The sequence below is a fragment of the Procambarus clarkii genome, chromosome 7 (genome assembly GCF_040958095.1).
Source record: "Procambarus clarkii isolate CNS0578487 chromosome 7, FALCON_Pclarkii_2.0, whole genome shotgun sequence".
NCBI lineage: Eukaryota > Metazoa > Arthropoda > Malacostraca > Decapoda > Cambaridae > Procambarus > Procambarus clarkii.
The window spans coordinates 21018816-21043082 of record NC_091156.1 but is presented as its reverse complement, the minus strand read 5'-3'; the positions used below and the strand labels follow the sequence as shown (position 1 = coordinate 21043082).

Here is a 24267-nt window from a genome sequence, read left to right as displayed (position 1 = left end):
AGTTGTAGTGAGAATATCTCTAAACTTTGATGATAAACAACCAATACTGTATAGCAAAAATAGCAATCTTTAGATGGAATAGAATTCATTGCAAATAGAGGGGGGGGGATCTGATATGAATTTGTCCATTCGTTTGAAAGTCCAGGGTACTGTAATTCAAATACCATGCTTAGTTATTTGCTTATATAAATTAAACTAGTTTATAGTTTATGCTGCAAACTTAATTCAATTTAATATGTAGAGTACATGTATATCAAATATGTTGTCTTTGTCCAATCATAGTTTTAAGTTAAGATTAGCCCAGAGTCTTAGATTTAAGTTTCCAGATTTAATTTATGAAATACATAAGCATTATGTACCATAATGTATACATGATTAGTAATAGTTTCATTATAGGTTAGCCTAAATATTTAAAATTAAGACTGATGCAAAAGTATTTTCTGTAAACATGAAAGTATAATTCAGTCAGAAAAAGAACCATGACCTTGTTGATGTAAATCCGGCACTGATATGTCGAGTCCCATGTTTTGTTCACATTTGTGGCTGGTAAGAATGCCTATCCTAATCAAACAAAACCCACTGTCTTTGATAATGCATGTGTGATGTGTCTTTTACTATATATATACCCCACATAGCATATACTGTACACTTCAAGAGATTTGTAGCCTTTTGAGATTTGTTGTCTATACTCTAGGTACTGTATTTCTAGGATGTGTTGCGTCCAACATGTGTGCATATACTTGTGATGTCAGCCATATTTGCTGACTTTGAATTAGGTTTATATTGATCTTTCATTTTGGGTCACATTCCTTCTGACCAGTTGAAAGTGCGATGATGATGATGATCACTATTTTTAAAAATATAAAACTTTTTATTATTGCAGATTGTGGACCTGAAGCAACAAGTCAAGAAAAGTAGGCAATACAAAAAAGAGCAGAATAGTCAAACAACAGATGAAGATTTTGCCAATGCTTGGAATAAATGGTATTCTGGGTCATGGAATCAATATTACGGTGAGAGTGATCCTTCCAGCGCCCACTACTGGCCGGGTCATTATGCTCAGCAGACGACAGTCTCCGCTGTGCCCCAAGTTAAATCCACAGACAATGAAGATGCTACCTTTGGAGGGAGTTGTGTTAATGTTTTGAAACCCGAGGCACAAAGTAGCTTGGACCGAGAAGATGAGAAAGGTGATCATAACATTCAAACATCAGCAGAGAGTCAGCATTGTAAACCTAACACTGTTGAATCTGATACGCAAGAGCAGAGTTTAGATAAAAAGACTGAAGTTGTTGAACAAAGTGAACACAAATTAACAAGAAAGAAAAACAGATCAAAGGAGGGTGATTTAAGTAAAGCAGAAGATTCACAGAGGTGTGATGAACCACCAGTGAAGAGTGTAGATGGTGCTGATGAGTGTGCAACAAGTGCTTCTTCACCTGACTTTTCAGATAAAGTGACAATAAGTGCAGAACAAGTTGCAGAGAATTCATGCAAGAATTCTGAAAAAAATAGGTTAAGTAATGAAACTGAAGGCAAGCTTAAGCATCACATCCTAGGACTGACAGATGAGAATAAACCCAAGAAGGCTAAAACTACAGACGAAAATGTAGGATGGGATGCTTCAGGAGACTTAAGTGTTACAGATCAGGTGAAAGCTGTGGCTGCTGAGGCTGTACAAGGCAGCGGCTATGTCTTTCAAGAGGACTTGGGCCTTTATTTTGACTACACCTCGGGATACTACTATAATGCTGTGAGTAGACACTGTAAATAAGATAAGATTTATTTAAATCATTGTACATCACCCAGATTTTTATCCAATAATTTCATCCAAGTTTCTTTGAAGTTAGAATTTGTCTGCTTAGCCAAATGGCTTCCTCCCTCTTCCCTTCAGTGTTTGCATCTTCTGTGGAAACTTAGGGCTTTTCTGTAGTGGGTACCCTCGGAAATTGCATCTCTAGTCTTTCTTGGGAAACTGATCTCTGTGGCATTCATGCCTGTGTGGCATTTCTGGCTGCTTGTGTGTGTGTGTAATTACCTAAGTGTAATTACCTAAGTGTAGTTACAGGATGAGAGCTACGCTCGTGGTGTCCCGTCTTCCCAGCACTCTTTGTCATATAACGCTTTGAAACTACTGACGGTCTTGGCCTCCACCACCTTCTCACTTAACTTGTTCCAACCGTCTACCACTCTATTTGCGAAGGTGAATTTTCTTATATTTCTTCGGCATCTGTGTTTAGCTAGTTTAAATCTATGACCTCTTGTTCTTGAAGTTCCAGGTCTCAGGAAGTCTTCCCTGTCGATTTTATCAATTCCTGTTACTATTTTGTACGTAGTGATCATATCACCTCTTTTTCTTCTGTCTTCTAGTTTTGGCATATTTAATGCTTCTAACCTCTCCTCGTAGCTCTTGCCCTTCAGTTCTGGGAGCCACTTAGTAGCATGTCTTTGCACCTTTTCCAGTTTGTTGATGTGCTTCTTAAGATATGGGCACCACACAACAGCTGCATATTCTAGCTTTGGCAGTGTGTTTCTCTCTTTGTGCTGGAAGGTTATGGGTTCACTGGTGGCTCAAATGTGCACTGGTATTACTAAGGATTTTTAGTGCTGGGTTCAAGCACCAAGTGTCGGGCTTCAGGCCTAGTGCTTTCTGAACAGTTTCTCTGGCTATTTCCAGGCCATGTGCTGACTGTTTTTTCAGGGCTGTGCACCTGTTATTTTCTGTGCTGTTGGCTTGACTGTATGCCTAGCAGTTTTATGTGTATGTTGGGGTCTTCCTAATTTATTGCTGCAAGTTTCTTGTTACCAGGTTGGTAGAACTTGGGTTTTAGGTCCTTGTTTTGCATTTTCCTGGCTGTTAGGTTCCTTTGGTTTTGGCCTGCTTGTGGTCAGGCCAATAAACATCAGAGGTCTGCGGTTGTTCAACGTCCTACCAGCGAGCATCTGAAATATTGCCAGAACAACAGTGGACATCTTCAAGAGAAAACTAGATAGTTTTCTTCAAGGGGTGCCGGACCAACTGGGCTGTGGTAGGTATGTGGGGCTGCGGGCCGCTCCAAGCAACAGCCTGGTGGACCAAACTCTCACAAGTCAAGCCTGGCCTCGGGCCGAGCTTGGGGAGTAGAAGAACTCCCAAAACACCAGCAAGCAGGTATCAAGCAGGTCCTAACTTGGCCTCCTGCGCTGCAGTTTTAGTAACGTAATTTGTTATGGGTGGTCCACGTGAGTATTGGCCTTTGGCTTTGCATGGGGAGAACCTTGACCTCACTGTTCTTGTGCTGCACTTTTGGGATTTTGTGCATTATGCAGTCTCCTCTGCCCCGGCCCTCTTTTGCCTTACTTGTCCATGAGTCAGTCTCTGGCTACTTTGTTTTTCACACCTGTGACCCTCCTCTGCTGAGGTTCCTTTGTGAAATGAACACAGGTAAACTACTGAATGGCCCATGCCAGAAATCATTCATTGAATGCCCTTTTTGGGTGGATACTTAGTACCTTCCCATTCCCACCCCATTCCTTTCTTCCCTGTGGGGGTGGTGGAGTTTGTTTCTTGTAGCTAGTGAGTAAGGGAATTAACTGGCCTGAGCTTCAAGTGACCTGATGACAGCCAGGTCACTTGAAGCTGAAGTGATATGTTTACCTGAAGCTGAGGAAGCACCTGAGGTGGTATGTTTACATTACAATTACATAAGTGTAGTTACAGACAGACAGTATGGTTTTCGATCTGGAAGATCCTGTGTATCGAATTTACTCAGTTTCTATGATCGAGCCACAGAGATATTACAGGAAAGAGATGGTTGGGTTGACTGCATCTATCTGGACCTAAAAAAGGCTTTCGACAGAGTTCCACATAAGAGGTTGTTCTGGAAACTGGAAAATATTGGAGGGGTGACAGGTAAGCTTCTAACATGGATGATAAATTTTCTGACTGATAGAAAAATGAGGGCAGTAATCAGAGGCAATGTATCGGAATGGAGAAATGTCACAAGTGGAGTACCACAGGGTTCAGTTCTTGCACCAGTGATGTTTATTGTGTACATAAATGATCTACCAGTTGGTATACAGAATTATATGAACATGTTTGCTGATGATGCTAAGATAATAGGAAGGATAAGAAATTTAGATGACTGTCATGCCCTTCAAAAAGACCTGGACAAAATAAGTATATGGAGCACCACTTGGCAAATGGAATTTAATGTTAATAAATGTCATGTTATGGAATGTGGAATAGGAGAACATAGACCCCACACAACCTATATATTATGTGAGAAATCTTTAAAGAATTCTGATAAAGAAAGAGATCTAGGAGTGGTTCTAGATAGAAAACTATCACCTGAGGACCACATAAAGAATATTGTGCAAGGAGCCTATGCTATGCTTTCTAACTTCAGAATTGCATTTAAATACATGGATGGCGATATACTAAAGAAATTGTTCATGACTTTTGTTAGGCCAAAGCTAGAATATGCAGCTGTTGTGTGGTGCCCATATCTTAAGAAGCACATCAACAAACTGGAAAAGGTGCAAAGACATGCTACTAAGTGGCTCCCAGAACTGAAGGGCAAGAGCTACGAGGAGAGGTTAGAAGCATTAAATATGCCAAAACTAGAAGACAGAAGAAAAAGAGGTGATATGATCACTACGTACAAAATAGTAACAGGAATTGATAAAATCGACAGGGAAGACTTCCTGAGACCTGGAATTTCAAGAACAAGAGGTCATAGATTTAAACTAGCTAAACACAGATGCCGAAGAAATATAAGAAAATTCACCTTCGCAAATAGAGTGGTAGACGGTTGGAACAAGTTAAGTGAGAAGGTGGTGGAGGCCAAGACCGTCAGTAGTTTCAAAGCGTTATATGACAAAGAGTGCTGGGAAGACGGGACACCACGAGCGTAGCTCTCATCCTGTAACTACACTTAGGTAATTACAGGATGAGAGCTACGCTTGTGGTGTCCCATCTTCCTAGCGCTCCGTCATATAATGCTTTGAAACTACTGTACTGACAATTTTGGCCTTCACTACCACCTCACCTAACTTGTTTCAACCGGCTACCATTCTGTTTGTGAATGTGAGTTTTCTTATATTTCTTTGCCAGCTTTGTTTACTTACTTTAAATCTGTGACCTCTTGTTTTTGAAGTTCCAGGTCTCAGGAAATCTTCCCTGTCGATTTTATCAATTCCTGTTGCTATTTTGTACGTAGTGATGATATCACCTCTTTTTCTTCTGTCTTCTAGTTTTGGCATATTTAATGCCTCTAACCTCTCCTCGTAGCTCTTGCCCTTCAGTTCTGGGAGCCACTTAGTAGCATGTCTTTGCACCTTTTCCAGTTTGTTGATGTACTTCTTAACACTTTCGCGCTCTCGGCGCTCAAAAAAAAACAATACCCCAGATGCTTTCGGCACTTCGCGCGCCTACGCAGTAAGACTGAAAAAGTGTACACACTTTTGACTGTCCTGATAATAATTGAAGGCGCACGTATTTAAATTTGGTATCACTGTGTTCGCAATGAAATTGTCTATAAGAGCATACCTATAAAATGCCGCCCAAGCATAAGGAGTATCAACACCAAATAAAAAACTATGCAAATCACTCGCCGAGAGCGCCAAACAGCAACAAAATGTTTCCACTCTCTTAATGGTTGCGAAGCCTACAGTTGTCCTACATCGCTAATTTTGGTATCATTGGAATCGCAATAAAATTCTCTACACGGACATATGCATATGAATGTTTAATATAGGTAATTGCCCACCCGCAAGAGTGTGTGAAGTGAAGAGTAGTTAGCTGCGAGCGCACTGGCGAAAACACAGGGGGTAAATCATGCTTGGAAAGTTTATACGTTTCCTGACCCTACTTTTCTATGTACGTATTTCTTTTTTATACCAATGTGTTCGCAATAAAATTTTCTATAAGATGAACTGTATAACATTTGTACAAAGCATGTGTAAGAGAAGCGCCAAATATAGAACCACGTCGCTCAGTATGCGTTCGCGGCAGAAACGAACGCATTGTTTTCGTTCGTTTGATGTTTGTCATGTTTATACTTGTTGAAACATTTTATAATTTGTATGACAGTGATCGCAGTAAAATTCCCTACACAGACATATACATAACACATACAAATATTTCCCACGTGTTGGATATATCAACGGCTAAAGGGAACCCACTGCCACACGCTCGCCACACCCCCAAACATACTTTGTGTATTTTTTTTTTTACTCATAGAAGTTTATGTGATATAATATTCATTCTGGTACCAAAAAATTCGCAAATAAATTCTCTACAAAACAAAAGTATCCCCATCCATTTCGGTTAAAAAATGGAATTTATAGAAATATTTTTTCGATGGACGAGAAAAGTAGGCTGTTATGCGGAATCGTAAGAAAAAACGGCGACGAGTTATCTCTAATCTAAAGCGCGAAAGTGTTAAGATATAGGCACCACACAACAGCTGCATATTCTAGCTTTGGCCTAACAAAAGTCATGAACAATTTCTTTAGTATATTGCCATCCATGTATTTAAAAGCAATTCTAAAGTTAGAAAGCGTAGCATAGGCTCCTTGCACAATATTCTTTATGTGGTCCTCAGGTGATAGTTTTCTATCTAGAACCACCCCTAGATCTCTTTCTTTATCAGAATTCTTTAAAGATTTCTCACATAATATATAGGTTGTGTGGGGTCTATGTTCTCCTATTCCACATTCCATAACATGGCATTTATTAACATTAAATTCCATTTGCCAAGTGGTGCTCCATATACTTATTTTGTCCAGGTCATCTTGAAGGGCATGACAATCGTCTAAATTTCTTATCCTTCCTATTAGCATCATCAGCAAACATGTTCATATAATTCTGTATACCAACTGGTAGATCATTTATGTAGACAATAAACATCACTGGTACAAGAACTGAACCCTGTGGTACTCCACTTGTGACATTTCTCCAGTTCGATACATTGCCTCTGATTACAGTACTGCCCTCATTTTTCTATCAGTCAGAAAATTTTTCATCCATGTTAGAAGCTTATCTGTCACCCCCTCCAATATTTTCCAGTTTCCAGAACAACCTTTTATGTGGAACTCTGTCGAAAGCCTTTTTTAGGTCCAGATAGATGCAGTCAACCCAACCATCTCTTTCCTGTAATACAGTATCTCTGTTGCTCGATCATAGAAACTGAATAAATTCGATACACAGGATCTTCCAGATCGAAAACCATACTGTCTGTCTGATATTGTATCATTTCTCTCCAGGTGTTCTACCCAATTAGTTTTGATTAGTTTTTCCAATACTTTCACTATTACACTGTCAATGATACAGGTCTATAATTGAGGTGGGGGGTCTTCCCTGCTGCCACTTTTGTAGATTGGAACTATGTTAGCCTGTTTCCACACGTCTGCTATGATTCCTGTACACAGGGATGCCTGAAAGATCAGGTGAAGTGGAATGCTGAGCTCAGATGCACATTCTATCAGAACCCATGGTGAAACTCTGTCTGGACCAGCTGCTTTGTTCTTGCCGAGCTCCTTTTGCATATTTTCCACTTCATCTCTAGACACCTCTAGACATGTGTGTACGTGCATACGCTCGTGTGTGTAATACACCTTGTATATGTGTATTTATATATGTATATACTTTGTCTTTCGGAAGGGGCTCCTTTCCCTTCGCTGTTGACGGGGCGCTGGGGGAGCAGCTTACTCTGTTGGCTCTCGCTTGGTCCCGCAGTTAGTGGGCGTTTTTGGTTGTCTTCCGGCCTCTAGTGGTAGCGGACGTCTTCACCCCCTTTGGGGGGTTTCAGGGCTGGCGGGGGTGGGCTTCTTCCCCTGCACTTCGTCATGTCATCTTAGTGAGTGCGGTTGGACGTGGTCGATCTGCCCCATCCTTCTGGGGTTCCCGTCTGCTCTATGCAGACACGGGCCTGGTGGATCTGCGGTTTTTCTGGACTTGTTCAGTCTGCTCCCTGGATTTTTTGCCCTCATTGGAGGACTGTTGTCTCCGGTCCGGCTTCTATTGGGGCCGGGTGCCTGGATGGTGGCCCTGGACCTCCAGGTCACTTCTTGGCACATTCCTCTCCAGGATTCTGGGACTGGCACAGTTGGTGGTGGGGCTTCAAGCTTGCCACTTTTGTTGCCTTCCCTAGTTTGTAATTGGCATTTGGTGTATTTACGCATCTTTACCGGATCTTGGTGCTCTGTCTGAGTCTGCTCGGGATTCGGTGTCTGGCTTACCTCAACGACTGGCTGGTGTGGACTCCCAGTCAGTCCTCTTGTTTGCTCGCCAGGAGTGTGGTTCTTTCCAGATCGCCGGGTTCAGTTTCCTGGTAATCTGGAGGCCGTTCCATCTGTTTCCGTCCTGGGTTCGGACCTGGCTGGGTCTTGTTTAGGGCTCTTGGGGCGCTCCTTGTCTTTCCCTCCAGAAGTGTTGCTGCGGCTGTGGTCCTGTCTTCGGCTGTTTATGAGGGGGTCCCCAGTTGCTCGGCGGTTGCTCGAGCAGTTGTGTGGGAGTCTGAACTTCAACGTGCCGGTCTGCCCGCAGGGTCAGGTTTGCCTTCGGCGTCTGTTGGTTCCTTCGGGGACTACCCTTCCGCCTCTTTTGCAATTGTTGGATTTGTCCTCTGGGGATCTTGTGTTGGTGCTGTGTCACCAGCTTCCTCGTTGGGGTTTTCGGGGTTCCGTGCCTTGGCACCTCCCCGAGCCTTCGCTCGATGTGTTCACGGATGGGTCATCTCTCGGTTGGGACTTTGTGACCAGTGCTCACTAGGTCGGCCGGGAATGGTGGAGTTGGTCTGTCCATCGGGCTCACAACACGGTTTGGGAGTTCGTGGCTGTCTGGTTTGCACTTTGGAGGGTTCGGGTCACTCGGTGCTCTACCATCCAGCTCCATTCGGACTGTTCTCTGGTGGTTCTTTGCCGGAACCACAGGGTTTCTCTTAGGTCTTTGACCTTCGGGGTTGGTCCCTTCGAGTGGCTCGTTTGCTAGATTCTTAAGGTGTGGCTAACCGTGAGGTTCATGTCTGGGGTGTGTCCTGCATCCTGGCGGGCAGCCTGTCTCGGTTCATTTCTCTGTTCACAGATTGGCCAGTCATTGCCGACTCGTTTCGTTGAATCTGCTGGATGAATGGACTCCTGGCCATGGACATCATCGCGTTGGCATGGTCTCGGCGTCTCCCATTCTGTGGCGCCCTTACCTGCCTGCGAGGCGTTCACAGTGGTTGCCTTTCAGCAGGGCTGGTTGAGGTGGGGGTACCTGTTCCTCTTATCCTGGTCCAGCTGTTGCTTTGGGTTCTGGTTCGGTTGGAGTCCATTCCCAAGGAGAGTAGTCCTCGTGGTCCCTTGGTGGCCGGCCCAGCTTTATTTTCAGACGCTGCTGAACCGTCTCTGTGGTGTCCGAACCCGGGCGTTTTCCCATGGCTCCGCCTCTTTTGGTAGGTCGGACCAGTCCTGTACGTGACTGGTTCGGTCTTCTCCTCGGCTCTTCGCGTCTGGTATTTTGACACGGGTGTATCACCATCTCTATTGTGATCAGGTGGCTTCGTTGATGGTGTCCCACCTGCGAGCTTTGTCTTGGCGACAGAATGATGTTCCTGGTGTTTCTATTCACCATTTTCTTGCTCTTCGTAGGTTGTCTTCTCTTTCGCATCGGGTTGTCTTGTCCTTTCTTGGATTTTCAGGACTGGTTGATACCTGGTTGATGGGGTTTTCTGGGAGTTCTACTCCCCAAGCCCGGCCCGAGGCCAGGCTTGACTTGTGAGAGTTTGGTCCACTAGGCTGTTGCTTGGAGCGGCCCGCAGGGCCACATACCCACCACATCCCGGTTGGTCCAGCACTCCTTGGAAGAATAAATCTAGTTTCCTCTTGAAAATGTCCACGGTTGTTCCGGCAATATTTCTTATCCTTGCTGGGAGGGTGTTGAACAACCGGGGACCTCTGATGTTTATACAGTGTTCTCTGATTGTGCCTATGGCACCCCTGCTCTTCACTGGTTCTATTCTGCATTTTCTTCCATATCGTTAACTCCAGTACGTTGTTATTTTACTGTGTAGATTTGGTACTTGGCCCTCCATTATCTTCCATGTGTATATTATTTGATATCTCTCTCGTCTTCTTTCTAGTGAGTACATTTGGAGGGCTTTGAGACGATCCCAATAATTTAGGTGCTTTATCGCGTCTATGCGTGCCGTATATGTTCTCTGTATTCCCTCTATTTCAGCAATCTCTCCTGCTCTGAAGGGGTAAGTGAGTACTGAACAGTACTCAAGATGGGACAACACAAGTGACTTGAAGAGTACAACCATTGTGATGGGATCCCTGGATTTGAAAGTTCTCGTAATCCATCCTATCATTTTTCTGGCTGTCGCAATATTTGCTTGGTTATGCTCCTTAAACGTTAGGTCGTCAAACATTATTATTCCCAAATCCTTTACATGCTGTTTTCCTACTATGGGTACATTTGATTGTGTTTTGTACTCTGTATTATGATTAAGGTCCTCATTTTTACCGTACCTGAGTACCTGGAATTTATCACTGTTAAACATCATGTTATTTTCTGATGCCCAGTCAAAAACTTTATTAATATCAGCTTGAAGTTTTTCAATGTCTTCAGCCGAGATAATTTTCATACAGATTTTTGTGTCATCTGCAAAGGATGATACGAACCTGTGACTTGTATTTTTGTCTATATCTGATATGAGAATAAGGAAAAGGAGCGGTGCAAGGACTGTACCCTGAGGTACAGAGCTTTTAACTGCACTTGGACTAGATTTTATATGGTTGACCGTTACTCGCCAAGTCCTGTTTGACAGAAAACTGGGTATCCAGTGTCCTACTTTACCGGTTATTCCCATTGACTTTATTTTGTGTGCTATCACGCCATGGTCACATTTATCGAAAGGCTTTGCGAAGTCCGTGTATATCACATCAGCATTCTGTTTTTCTTCTAATGCCTCAGTGACTTTGTCGTAGTGCTCAAGTAGCTGTGGGAGGCACAATCTTCCCGCTCGAAATCCATGTAGGCCTGGGTTGTGAAGGTCATTGGTCTCCATGAATTTGGTGACCTGACTCCTAATCATTCTCTCAAATAGTTTTATGATGTGCGATGTTAGTGCAACTAGTCTATAATTCTTTGCCAATGCTTTGCTCCCTCCCTTGTGTAGAGGCGCTATGTCTGCTACTAGAAGTGCATCTGGTATCTCCCCCATGTCCAAGCTCTTCCTCCACACTATACTGAGTGCCTGTGCTACCGGCACTTTGCATTTCTTTATAAATATTGAATTCCATGAGTCTGGACCTGGGGCCGAGTGCATGGGCATGTTTTCAATTTCTCTTTCAAAATTTAATGCGCTCGTGTTGATATCAGTTATATTTACAGGGGTTTGAATATCCCGCATCAAGAAATTGTCTAGATCTTCCACTTTCATGTTGTTTATTGGAGTGCTAAACATGTCCTTATACTGCTTTTTTAGGATTTCACTAATTTCTTTGTCATCCTCCGTGTATGAACCTTCACTTGTACGAGTAGGTCCAATACTGGCAGTGGTTTTTGCTTTTGATTTCGCATATGTGAAGAAATATTTTGGATTTTTCTTTATTTCCTGAATTGCTTTCTGTTCTAACTGCCTTTCTTCAGTTTCATATGAATGTTTCAATTTCCGCTCAATTCTTCAATCTCCCTATTTAAATTATTCCTTCTTTGACGGGAAATTCGTGTCGGCATAAGCAGTTCCGTTATTTTTTTCCTGCGTTTATAGTGTTGTCTGCGTTCTCTTTCTACGTTGGATCTCTTTCTGGCTTTCCTCAAAGGAACATGTTTCAGACAGACTTGATACGCTTCTGAAGTCAGTTTTTCTATTCCTTCTGTAGGACTTGTATTACTTGGAACAGTTTCCTATGGAATGTTTGTAAGTTCCCTGTTTATTATCTCCCAGTCTATCCTTTTATTATTAAAATTGAATTTACTGAATAGCCCCTCTCGCTTTATCAACGTTTTAGGTCTATTCTGAGTATTGATGGTCGTTTGCACTTCAATGAGCTTGTGATCTGAGTATGTGGTATCTGATATCGTAATGTCTCTGATAATGTCTTCATTGTTCGTAAAGACCAGATCTAGAATATTTTCATTTCTCGTTGGCTCCAATATCTGCTGATTGAGTGAAAATTTGTCACAGAATCTAAGTAGTTCTCTAATCTGTGGTTGGTTAGGTCCTGATAGATTTCCTGGTATAATATTATTGTTTGCTATTCTCCACCTGAGACTAGGCAAGTTTAAGTCACCTAGGAAGATAATATCAGGTATCGGGGTCTCCAAATTATCAAGGCTATTCTCTATTTTGTTTGTGTTCTGTGAATTCCTCAGCCATTGCATCTGGCGGTTTGTATATTAGAATAATCACTAAATTTATTTTCTCTATTTTTAATCCCAGTAACTCTACCACCTCATTTGAAACGTTAAGGAGCTCCGAGCATACAAGGTCTTCCCTAATATACAGACCCACTCCTCCATGTGACCTAATTTTCCTATCACACCTGTATAGGTTATATCCTGGAATCCAGATCTCACTGTCTAAGAATTCCCCTGCATGGGTTTCTGTGAAAGCTCCAAATACTGCATTTGACTCCGTGAGGAGGCCATTTATGAAGTGTACTTTGTTGTTCTTGTTTTCAGTCCTTGTATGTTGGCAAAGATGAATGAGGTTACTCTATTAGTGATAGTTTGACTGGGAGACTTTTTCGGCAAGCCCATTATGCGTGGACATAATGAGTTTGTTCTGACCAGTACTGATTGTTGTAGGGCACTTGCCTGTCGTAGTTGCAGTTCCCTTTCGGTGTGTAATTGTATCTGTAATTCTGGAATGCAAGTGGATCTGGCATCCAGTTCCATACACTCTCCATGCTCCTCCTGTTGAATTATCTTTCGGTCTAGTATAAAAAATTTATAGAGGTTCCTCCAAATTCATTATCCTGCTTGCCACTCTTTATGTAGCTTTCCGTGCCTTTCACGTGAAAGTGTGGGCAGCTGAGATCATAGCATTTTCTGTCTTCCAGTGAGGTTTGGCACATGTCAGGACTACAGTTCTTTGATGTTTCTTACTGTCGCCTCGTATCATGTGGCGCTGGCGGAGCCACTCTGGCTCACGTTCGGGGTGGACATCACATCCGCCCCGTTCCGTACGCTTTCTAATGTTTTGTCTCGCCTCCAGCCTACTCATGCGTTGCCTGAGCCGTCCTGGTCCTTGATCAGGGTGCCCTCTTATCATCTTCTCAGTTTGTGGTAGCCCCTTCGGTTCAAGTTTGGTTTTCATAGGCCATATTTTGTTGGCAAGGGCCTCTGCGAGTCGGGTCGGGTCGGGGAGCTTCCGGCTCTCTTCCGGTGCAGGGGTTTCTGCTCTTTGGGTACTGGTGGTAGGTTTGTACATTTCCAGCCTTTCTCCGTCCTTCTGGCGACGGTCGAGACGGCTGCTTTCCGGAGGGGTCCTTGGGTTATTGATACTTGATTAGTTCGGCCAGGGGGTGCGTCATGTGTTGTCCGGTTGCGGCTCCTTGCCGTTATCTGCGTACCGTGACTGGGGATGCACTTTGGGTTGATCCGGTTCCCTGTTTAGGGGTCGGGTCTCCCAGGTCTTCCGCAAAGTTTTTAAGTCTACCAGCCTGCGGTCTATCCTTGCGCCCGTGCCGTTCGGATGTTTGCAGCTTTCTCTGCCGTGTTGGTGATGTCTAGGGCTCATTTCGGGCGCGAAGATTTGGGGGGTCGCACAGGTTCCTGGCCGCCCGTTCTTTGTGCGAGTCTGCTTCTGTGCGTTTTTGTGTTGCCTTGGGTCGCAGGTTGCAGCCTGTTGTCTTGGTTTTGCATTGCGGAGTTTGTGACGGCCACCTCCCGGGTCAGCCCTTTCTTTTCCTTTTCTTTGGGTATGAAGCTCCAGGGAGCCATAGGGGCTTCCCACAGAAAACCAGCATTGAATGTAATGAAATGCCATTTTCTGGGTGAGCCCTGGAGGCTCCCTGGCAACCCTCCCTCCCACTGGTCGGCGTTTTTTTCGTGCTGGTTGAAGCTTAGCTTCCAAACTGATGCTAGGCAGCTGGCGCGGTAAGGTCCTGGGCTTCCCCCCTCCCCCTCTCGGCGCGGGGAGGACTGCGCGGACGATCGGCACGGCAGTAAAGTGTGATGTTTGCTTGTTTCCTTGGGATTGTAGGGAGTTTCTACCTCTCTGTTCTGTTTTCTGTTTTAGTTTTTTATCATGTGGGGTTTGTTTTGTTATGCCTACCTTTCTGGGTGCCTAACCCCGGTCAATGGCAGATAAGGAAAACCCCAACCATAAGGGGGTTTTCCAGGGCCATTGCTCTCTGAAACCTCTCTGAAGGGGCCAGGTTCTGACTCTGGTCCCTGGTAGGTCTGAACTCCTTAGCTAATGTCTCGGTCTAATATAACATACATTAGCCCGATAAGCTCCAGGGAGCCGTAGGGGCTCCCCACAGAAAATGGTGTTTCATTACATTCATCGCTTGTTTTTTGTCTGCATTTTAAAATGTTTCTAAAGTGAGACTTAGCATTGTCATTCAACATGCTTATGACACATATTTCCACAGCTTTGTCAGGGTGATATTTTTCAAGGAAACCTGTGTACTTCCCTGCTGTGCACACATTTCTTTCATTTGACAACTAGAATTAGGTATACCAAACTCGGTAGCAAGAACAGACATGCTGGCACCACTTTCATATTTTGCTATGGGTTCTTTGTTTCATCTCTGTCGTGGTTTTAACTAATTTTCTTTTCATTTGGCTATTATCATTAAATTTCTTAGGCACCATGGTGTCTCATTTATGCAAAGACTGTAAAAAATATCCAAGAATACACAAGAAAGTGTACAGATAAGTTTAGTGGGGTTGTTCACTGAACATTGCTACTGGGAAACTGATTGGTCTGTTATGCGTGTTTGTTTGAGTGCTGTTGGGGTTTCACCTCTCTTCACTCTAGTCTGGGGTGAGCAATAGTTATGCTCTAGGTCACCCACCGTAGCCCTGCGGGTCTTCACTCGATCCTCACGGCGCCACTGCACGCCAGGAGAGTCTCCCAGTCAATCTCGACGGCCTCTGATCAAGAAAGAGTGAGAACACGACTCGTTCACTAGACTGTCATGTGCCCTCCCCAACAATCGGGCTCTACGGTAAACCACAAGGTCGCCAACTGGTGTTTTAGGTGGCCAGTAACACCATCAGTGGACTGGTGGAATTAGTGGTAGCCTTGGCAAGGTCACACTCAAAAGATCAGGAATCAGGCAGGTACTTATTGTTATCACTCAATACTTTCAGTATAATGTAGCCACAAGATCAATGGAGGGGATGATATAAACACAAAGATAGTTTTGTATTTTACTTAAAATGTATGAAAGATGTCACAAAGGCCAAACAACAACAAATAAATCAACTGATCCTGGCGCGGCCGGTAATTCCCACGAGTAGTATGCGATCACTAGGAGGCAACACCTCCCCCCCTCATCAAGTGTCAAGAACAGCTGATCGCCTGGCCTCTCCGCGCGAAAGCTTTACTTGTTTTCTAGATTCACGCGCGCTGTTTCTTTAAATTCTCCAATATTACTAGAAACTCGCACACTCGATATTGGCACAAATAGACCGTATTACTCAGTTACACTGTACTCAGGCTCAAACAGTCTTTTCTACAATCAATGCTACAATGACTCTCTGTAATGGCTTTACATTGTTCTTCACTCAGCAATATATTATGAAATATTAACACTGGAGTTTTCAGTACTTTCTCTCGTGGGCGATAACGCAATAATTCACTGTACTCACAAATGACTCATCACTGCATAAACATGGCATATATAATGTAGATACATCAAATATCAATACATGGAAAATAAATGATTTCTGGGCACACAGCCTACCTTTCAAATACTGGCATAATATTATATATAATTTACCACTATATGTTCATATCAAAATCTATAGAAAGATATACACAACACAGTAAATTTATCACTTGTTCCTGGTGCCTGTACACACCAATAATCAACATGAATATTACAAGTACTCTTGATAGTACTGTCTAGCACACTGGTGCTTTACCGTGACATGGGTGAGACTTGCTCACGACATATAAAATCCTCAGGCTAGATAATATAGCCGAATAATATAGCTAACTAAAGGGGAATGGGGAGGGAACTAGAAACACCTACTTCACCCTATCCTCCGATGAGAGTCGAGATGTAGCTCCTGGTCCTCGTGTCGGGAACGCCCCCACACTACACGTCGTCGTGTCCTACCAGAGCCTCTCGTCGTCCCACCGTTTAGCGCGTCGTCTCCGTGCCTCCTCACTGCAGGTCCGTCCTCCTTCTTAACTTCTTGAAGGTTGGAGTCGGTCTCCTGGCCGTCGTCTTCTCCCAGTAAGGGCTGTCGCCTATGTCTCGGCTACAGTCGTCCGGTTTCCCCAAATAGTCCTCTCTTCCTCAGCTACCCAGTGGCTCTGTCAGCCACTACGCTGTCACGAACTGGTGAATTGCCACAGTCGTCACATACGTCACTGCACGGCTTCACTGCTTCTTGCACAGCACCTGACTGGAGCACTTGTTGCTCAAATAACCGTCAATTCCCTCTTCTGGTTCAACACATGAACTAGGGAAGACTTCTCAGAGTACTGGCGGACTTCAGGTGACGCGTAAATCCACGGGAGCGGGAAACAACTGTCCAACTGACAGGACCAACCGTCGCACGTCCGACCTCTATGACGTGTCGTGTCTGACTGATGGCGCCAGCCCGGCTCGCGGGCCGGACCCCCTTCCTTCGTGACGTCACTTCTGCCACGGGAGGTTTTCATTGGCTCCCGGTGCCACATTGCTGTCGGTGACCAATCCGGTGCCACTGACGTCACACGGTTTTGGCGGGAGATCAGGGAGGCAAGCGCCATCTTGGCTCCCTAAAGGGCCTATACCACAGGCCAAAATATTGCTATTTCACAAATTTCTCGGCTCTCCGAGAACACTTCACTCTCTCCCATATATCAAATTGTAGCCTGCAACGTAGAGAACGCTTGGGAAAAGTAGACATGACTCTTACTGCAGGCGTGGGAGAATTACAAGGGGGGGAACACCGTCACAGTGCCAAGCAAACGGTCAACTACTAAGCACAAACAAAATGTTCGTGCCGAATTGTTAGATTTCAGAACCGTTCGAGGTTTCTCTGTATTCCCTCAAAATTTGTTGTTGTTCATATATTGTTAAAATTTCTTCCCTGAACACACAAACATACAAAAAATTAAAAATGGCAACTAAGGCTGCAGTGATGTGGAAAAGGTGTCCTGTGGCTTCACGGCTGGGTGGTCACCCATGCCAAAGACTCCCAGAGCTGGTCAAATGGGCAATTCAACGCTCGCGAGTTGCCACAAAAATATTTTTGTTAATTTTTTTGTAATACAGTACATTTACATTGCTTTCTTATTTTATACTTATGCACATGGATCATATGTACAATACAGTCATAATGTTAACTACCTGCCTATTGACTACTTTTTGAAGATTCCGAGGATCAATGTCCCCATGGCCCGGTCTCTGATCAGGCCTCCTGGTTGTTGGTCTGATCTACCAGGCTGTTTGATGCAACTGCTTGCAGCCTGATGTATGAGTCAGCCTGGTTGATCCGGTATTCTTTGAAGGTGCTTGTCGAGTTCTCTTTTGAACACTGCGAGAGGTCTGCCAGTTATGCCCAGTATGTGTGAGGGAAGTGTATTGAAGAGTCTTGTGCCTTTGATGTTGAGTGAGTTCCCTCTGTCTGCCTATTGCACCTTTGCTCTTAAGAGGAGCAATTTTGCTCATCCTGCCATGCCTTAAGTCTCATGTGGTCTTATTTCTGTGTGGAGATTTGGAATCAGTCCTCCTAATATTTCCCTATTTTAAATTATTATGTATCTCTCCCACCTGCGCTCTAGGGAATACAGATTTAAAATTTTTAAGCCATCTCGGTGGTGGATGGGGCTGTTAGTGTGCAACAGTATGCCACTCTAGAGATCATAATGTCTTATAAAGTATCATCATTGGCATGGCATCTCTTGTTTGGAAGGTTCTTCTTGCCTGACCTGTCATTTTTCTTGCAGTTGTGTCAGCAACTTAGTTGTCTTCTTTAAAAAGTAAGACTTTCTGATATGATTATTCCTAAGTCTATTACATTGCTTTTTCTTTCAATAGTGTGGTTTGACTGTGTTTTATATGTGGTTTCTGCTTTGATGTTTTTGTTTTTTCCGTAGCGCAGTAATTGGAACTTATCATCATCATTGAGCATCGTGTTGCATTCTGTGGCCTATTGAAAGACTTGATTAACATTAGATTGGAGGTTTGCTGTCTTTTCTATGTTGTCTACTCATGAAAATTCTAGTTTGTCTGCAAAGACAGACAAAACATTTTAGTTTGTACAGGATTGTAGTTGGGATCTCTTTCTGTGTCTGATATGAGAATGAGGAAAGGTACCGGAGCAAGCACTGTACCTTTTGGACCTGAGCTTTTCACTATAGATGATTCAGATTTTACTTGTTGATTATTACACTCCAAGTTCTATTTGTTAGGAAATTAAAGATCCATCTCCCTACTTTACCAGTACAGTAATTCATTTTGTGTGCAATAACATGATCACATTTGTCAAAGGCATTTACAAAATCTGTGTATATTACATCAGTGTTTTGCTTGTCTGCCATGGCTTCCATGTCATAGTGGTCTAGCAGTTATGAGAGACAGGAATGCTGTTTTGAACCCATATTGTCCAGGGTTATGTAGATGCTGCGATTCCATGTGTTTTGTGATCTTACCTCTTGACACTCTTTCAAAGAATATGATTCATGATGATAGAGCTATTGGTCAATCATTTTTCCATTAGCTTTACTACCTCCTATGTGAAATGGCACAATCTCTGCTGTTTAAAGTATGTAAGGGATAGCACCAGTATCTATGCTCCGTCTCTAAAAGATGTTCAGGGCTTGGGATAGAGTTTTTGTTTGCGATTATTAATGAATATATAATTCCAGGAGTTGGCCTGGTGCAGAGTGCATGGACATGCTCTTTTGGCTACTTCAAAGTCCAGTGGGGTTAGGGTGACATCTGATATGTGGTTTGATGTTGGTGTCACATTCATGATGAATTTGTTTGGATTATTGATCTTCAATGTGTTCAGGGGGTTCACTGAAAAGAGAATCATACTGTAACCTCAGTATTTCAATCATTTCTTTCTGTCATCTGTGAAGGTTCCATCACTCTTGTGCAAGAGCTGATTTTAGGATGTAGTTTTTGTTCTAGATTTTGCATAGGAGAAAAAGTATTTTGGATTCCTCTCTATTTCGCTTGTGACCTTTTGCTTTCTGTCTCCTGGATTTTATATGATTCTTGCAACCATAGCTCAATCGTTTCTATTTCTCTACATTGCCTTCTTTGTTATTCTTGGGAGAGTGTTGAGCGTTTAAGATGTTCTGCAATATTTTTTTTGTCGCCTATAGAGGGAACGTCTTTCTCATTCCAGTTCACATTCTTTTCTCTTTCTGCCTAGTTGTATGTGAATTTCACATACTGTACAGTATTTCTAGTGCTACTGTGTGTATTTTCTCAAGACACTGGTTTAAGTTTGCATTATCTAGCTGTCTTTCCCAGTATATTTCTGTGAGGGCTTGGATTGTTTGTTCCCATTTAATCTGTTTGTTATTGAAATTTAATTTGCTGAATTCTTCTCTTGGATTAGAAACTGGCTGCACAGGTCTGCCCATGCATGTCTGAACTTCAGTTAGGTTGTGATCTGAGTAACATGTATTTGTAATCGTTGTCCCTAACGAGTTCATCATTGTTTGTAAAGACAAGATCTAAGGTGTTTTCAGTGTACAGAATATACCCCTTGTTCAGCACTGGTTCCATGAGTGTCATTACCACACTATCAGAAAACCTGTGAAGATCTTGACCCGATGTATCTATGTAAGTACCAGAATATAATATCATATCAGTCACTATTCTGGTTTCACAATCACACATAATGAAGAATTTTAGTCCAAATGCGTGAGCTGTTTTGACGGTATATCCTACTTGAAAGCAAGACATCCCTTGAAAAGAACTAGCAATTTGTCAGTCACTACATTCTGGCATAATACAAAATAATCTTTGAACTCACATCACTGAGCATTTTCCTCACTTTCCACAGTCTATTGTTTCGATCTATATTATCATTGTTTTCGAAGCATAGGCACTTTAGAAGTAGCAGGAACCTATCACGTGACATGGACCTCCCAAAATCTTGTATTTGAAGAATACTGTCTTTGTTCCAATAATCCTGGATGACTTGTTTCACACATAGTGCAAGAAACACACATTTTTCACCAAAACTCATGTCTTTCCAACGTGTAACACGAGAAGCTGGTAATATTCCAGAGGCAGTGAGTTACACTGCATACCAGTTTGTTTCGTCAACAAGATGCTGCATAAATAGCTCGTCAAAATAAGCAATGAAATAATCAGTTTCACTCAGATCATAACCAGTATATGGGAAACTCTCTGTAACATCATCAATGATAATGGAAGTGGTGTTGACCTGGGGTGATGCGGCTGGGGTTATCTTGAGGTGATTTCAGGGCTTATCATCCCTGCGGCCCGGTCAGCGAATAGGCCTCCTTTTTTGTTGCATGCCCCCATGAAGCAGCCCGTAGCAGCTGTCTAACTCCCAGATACCTATTTACTGCTAGATGAACAGGAGTATCAGGGTGAAAGAAACTGCTCATTTGTTTCCACCTCCACCAGGGATTGAACCCGGAACCTCAGGACTACGAATTCCGAGCACTGTCCACTCAACTGTCAGGGGTGGTGAGATGCCTGTACTATACACACTCACTGTATTGTTATCAATATCTGAATCACTTATGTCTGATACTTGTGTTAAGTATTTGCTGGGCTTTGGGTCATCAACATCATTAGTATGGTCCTTTTCAAACAATATCCCATATGGCATCTTCAGTGTGTTTTTTCAACCACGTGACCCATGGGGAGACGGGAGCTGGACAGGTATGCTTTGGCCATGGTTGCTCACTCAAAACTGAACCTACTGGCTGGCATGGTGCATGCTGGAAATTTTTTCAAAAGGGTGGATGGTCACTGGAGGCCTAAACTCTCTCTCTGCTACCCAACCTACCACACAAGAGTTTTGAATTTTTGTTGACATACCCATGAGCACCAAAAGGTACTATGAGCGCCACCGGTCGAGTGCCTTAACCCTTTAACTGCGCGGCCTATAAATATGACACCCCCCAGTGCAAAAGAAATAAATTCTCGGGAAAAAATTCTTTTTTTTGTTCTGAAAGTGTCAAAAACCCCTCCCTGTATATGGGTATAGCAACAGAATTTCGAAATTGTACTTACTTTGGCTGCTATGGGGTCCGTATGGTGGTGCATGACGTCGTCATTCCCCGTGCGCCCGTGCCGTAAGCTCCCGGGGCCGGTGGGGTGCCCGGGGCGGGGCGTGCGAGTTGCCGCGAATATATTTTTGTTCATTTTTTGCGCACAGTTTCAAATACATTTTATTTGATTTTACGTGCTAATCCTATGTATAATGAACACATACACTATATTATGGCAGTAAAACATCCGTACTGTCCAAGGACACTGTTACGTGCATGACATTTGTGTACACATATGTTGCACATATTTACCATGTATCATGCTAATTTATGTATATATACAATCTATTTACAGACTATACACTGTCACACACTATATACATTCACCATCAACACATTCAGAACACAGCGAGTGTGAGCAGCCACATCCAGCCAGCCCTCCCTCACTCCAACATTGTATTCGCCAACATTGCTTCTCCCATCATACAGTTATTCACACCAATGTTTCATGTTCATTTATGTATATTTACAACATATGTACACACTATACACTCACTCACTATATACATTTACCATCAACACATTCAGAACATCGCGAGTGTGAGCAGCCACACCCAGACAGGCCCTCCCTCACTCCAACTTCTTACTCGCCAACACTGCTCTTCCCACCATACTGTTATTGTTTTTATTACACTATTTACACATGTTATATATAGTTATCTACATGTTTTATTTACCAGAACTATGCAAGTAAGCCGGTATTGTGTCCAAATATTACAGTGGCCACCATACACTGCATGAGAAATCACACAGCAGACGACGCTACGATTAAAATGTCACCTCCCTCACCAAAATAGCTCCACTCAACATACTCCTGCTGCTGTTATTACACTATATACACACACACTGTATATACCCATGTACATGTGTGTTCCCCATAGCGAACCACGAAGCTAGTATGGTGAGCAAAACAAAGAGTGACTGCCACATAGTGAGGCTTCCTCAATTCTCTCCCTCCCTCCCTCCCCAAAATTCCTCCTTCCACAATACTATGCACAACGCTAATTATAACCACAATCCTGGTCACTAATTTCTGTAAATGAATAATTGACCACAAGTTTATTTTGAAAAGGAACCTAAGAAGTCGTTTGAAGATTCCTAGATGGACGAAATAATGCTGTGGTGCTGTGGCTAGCGCTGTGAACATCGTGAACAGCATTGAATCACTGATATTTGAACATTATACCCAGTCATTATCACACTCAGGCTCTTCTATATTACTATCATGGCTAAATAATACAAGTTATATATATATTTTGACATTATTAGGCGATGCTGTGGTCACATGCTGAACAGCAGAGCTGTGCGCTCATGCTGCGAGTGCCAGCCTTGGTTGCTCACTCACTACTGAGGCTCTCACACCCGGCAATGTGGACCATGATTTCTTTTAAAGATGGTGTCTGTTTACAAGAGCCCTGAGGAAGCTGATGTGAACCCCATGTAGCCGCGGGAGTTTTGAATGAAACGTGAAAAATAAAAACACCCGGAGGCGTGTTGCGCACCCGAAGCCTGGGCCTGCAGGCGCGTTGCGCAGTTAAAGAGTTAAGGTGCTATGCACAATGCAAAGGTTAAGGACTGGCAAGGGCTGATTTTCAGTGCAGTTAGCTACAGGGAGCCACTAAGGCACCTCCTAAAATAGGTATTCATTATATTCCAAGTTTTGGTTTTTATTTGATTTTCACAATGTATAGAAATGTAATTTGAAAGCATGTGAGAGTTTACCGTCATTATTTAATATCTACAGTTTTAAGATGTCAATGCTGTTCTATCATATTTTATAATACTTACAGGAGAATGGTCTATACTATGATGGAAAGTCAGGCACATATTTCTACTATGACCATACCAGACAGACCTACCTGTTTCACTCTCAGGTTCCAGTGAAGCGACAAGGCAAAAGAAAACTGAAGAAAACTGAAGGCGATGAGGACACCCAGCAGGTATGAGTTATTGGTAAATTACTAATATATTATTGCTCTGGTGTAGCTATACTGTGCAAAGGCTCAAGGTATTAGTTACTGGAGACATATCATGCAGAGGCACTAGGTACAGGTTACTGGAGACGTACCATGCGGAGGTACAAGGTTCAAGTTATCGGAGATGTGCCATGCTAAGATGCGAGATACGAGTACAATGCTGAGGTGTGTGGTACGAGTTAATGGGAACATATCTTATGTAGTATTTAAAATTATTGCACTTCATTTCATTTTATGACACTGAATTTCTGAGATGAAAAAATAGATTAAGAAATTGTGGATTCTGTGAGTAAAATTAGTAAAGTTTAGTTATACTATAACTTGTATTACACAATCAGGTAATTTCTGGGGGGACTGATGCCAAAGTCTAATGAGATACATATTGTCCCCGGAGCTATCCAGGACAATATGTATATCATTAGACTTTGGCATCAGTCAGTGTGAATGGAGATCTAGGTCTACCGGGAACCACAAGCCAGAACCTGGCTCCACTCAGAGGGGCACGAGGAGCAATGGCCTATAGAAGTGCACATGTGTTTGGAGCATTCTATGTCTGCCATTATCTTATCTTGAGGTTATCTCGAGATGATTTTGGGGCTTAGCATCCCCGCGGCCCGGTCCTTGACCAGGTCTTCTTTTTGTTACACTCCCCCGGGAAGCAGCTCATAGCAGCTGTCTAACTCCCAGGTACCTATTTACTGCTAGGTAACAGGGGCATCAGGGTGAAAGAAACTCTGCCTATTTTTGTTTCTGCCTCCATTGGGGATCGAACCCAGAACCTCAGGACTACGAATCCGAAGCGCTGTCCACTCAGCTGTCGGCTCCCCATTAACCGGGCCGGGCACCCAGAAAGGTAAGTGCTTCAAAACAAACCC

General features: G+C 43.2%; 1 protein-coding gene across 5 annotated transcripts in view; it reads left to right on the top strand.

Moving 5' to 3' along the window:
* The window catches only part of LOC123761511 (uro-adherence factor A), a 144286-nt gene that overhangs the window by 18429 nt on the left and 101590 nt on the right, over positions 1 to 24267 (top strand). For all 5 annotated transcript variants that reach the window (XM_069313938.1, XM_069313939.1, XM_069313936.1 and 2 more), the window contains exons 3-4: positions 884 to 1753; positions 23207 to 23356. In XM_069313938.1, coding sequence (XP_069170039.1) covers positions 884 to 1753; positions 23207 to 23356 — 1020 coding nt within the window. The remainder of the gene's footprint in view (positions 1 to 883; positions 1754 to 23206; positions 23357 to 24267) is intronic.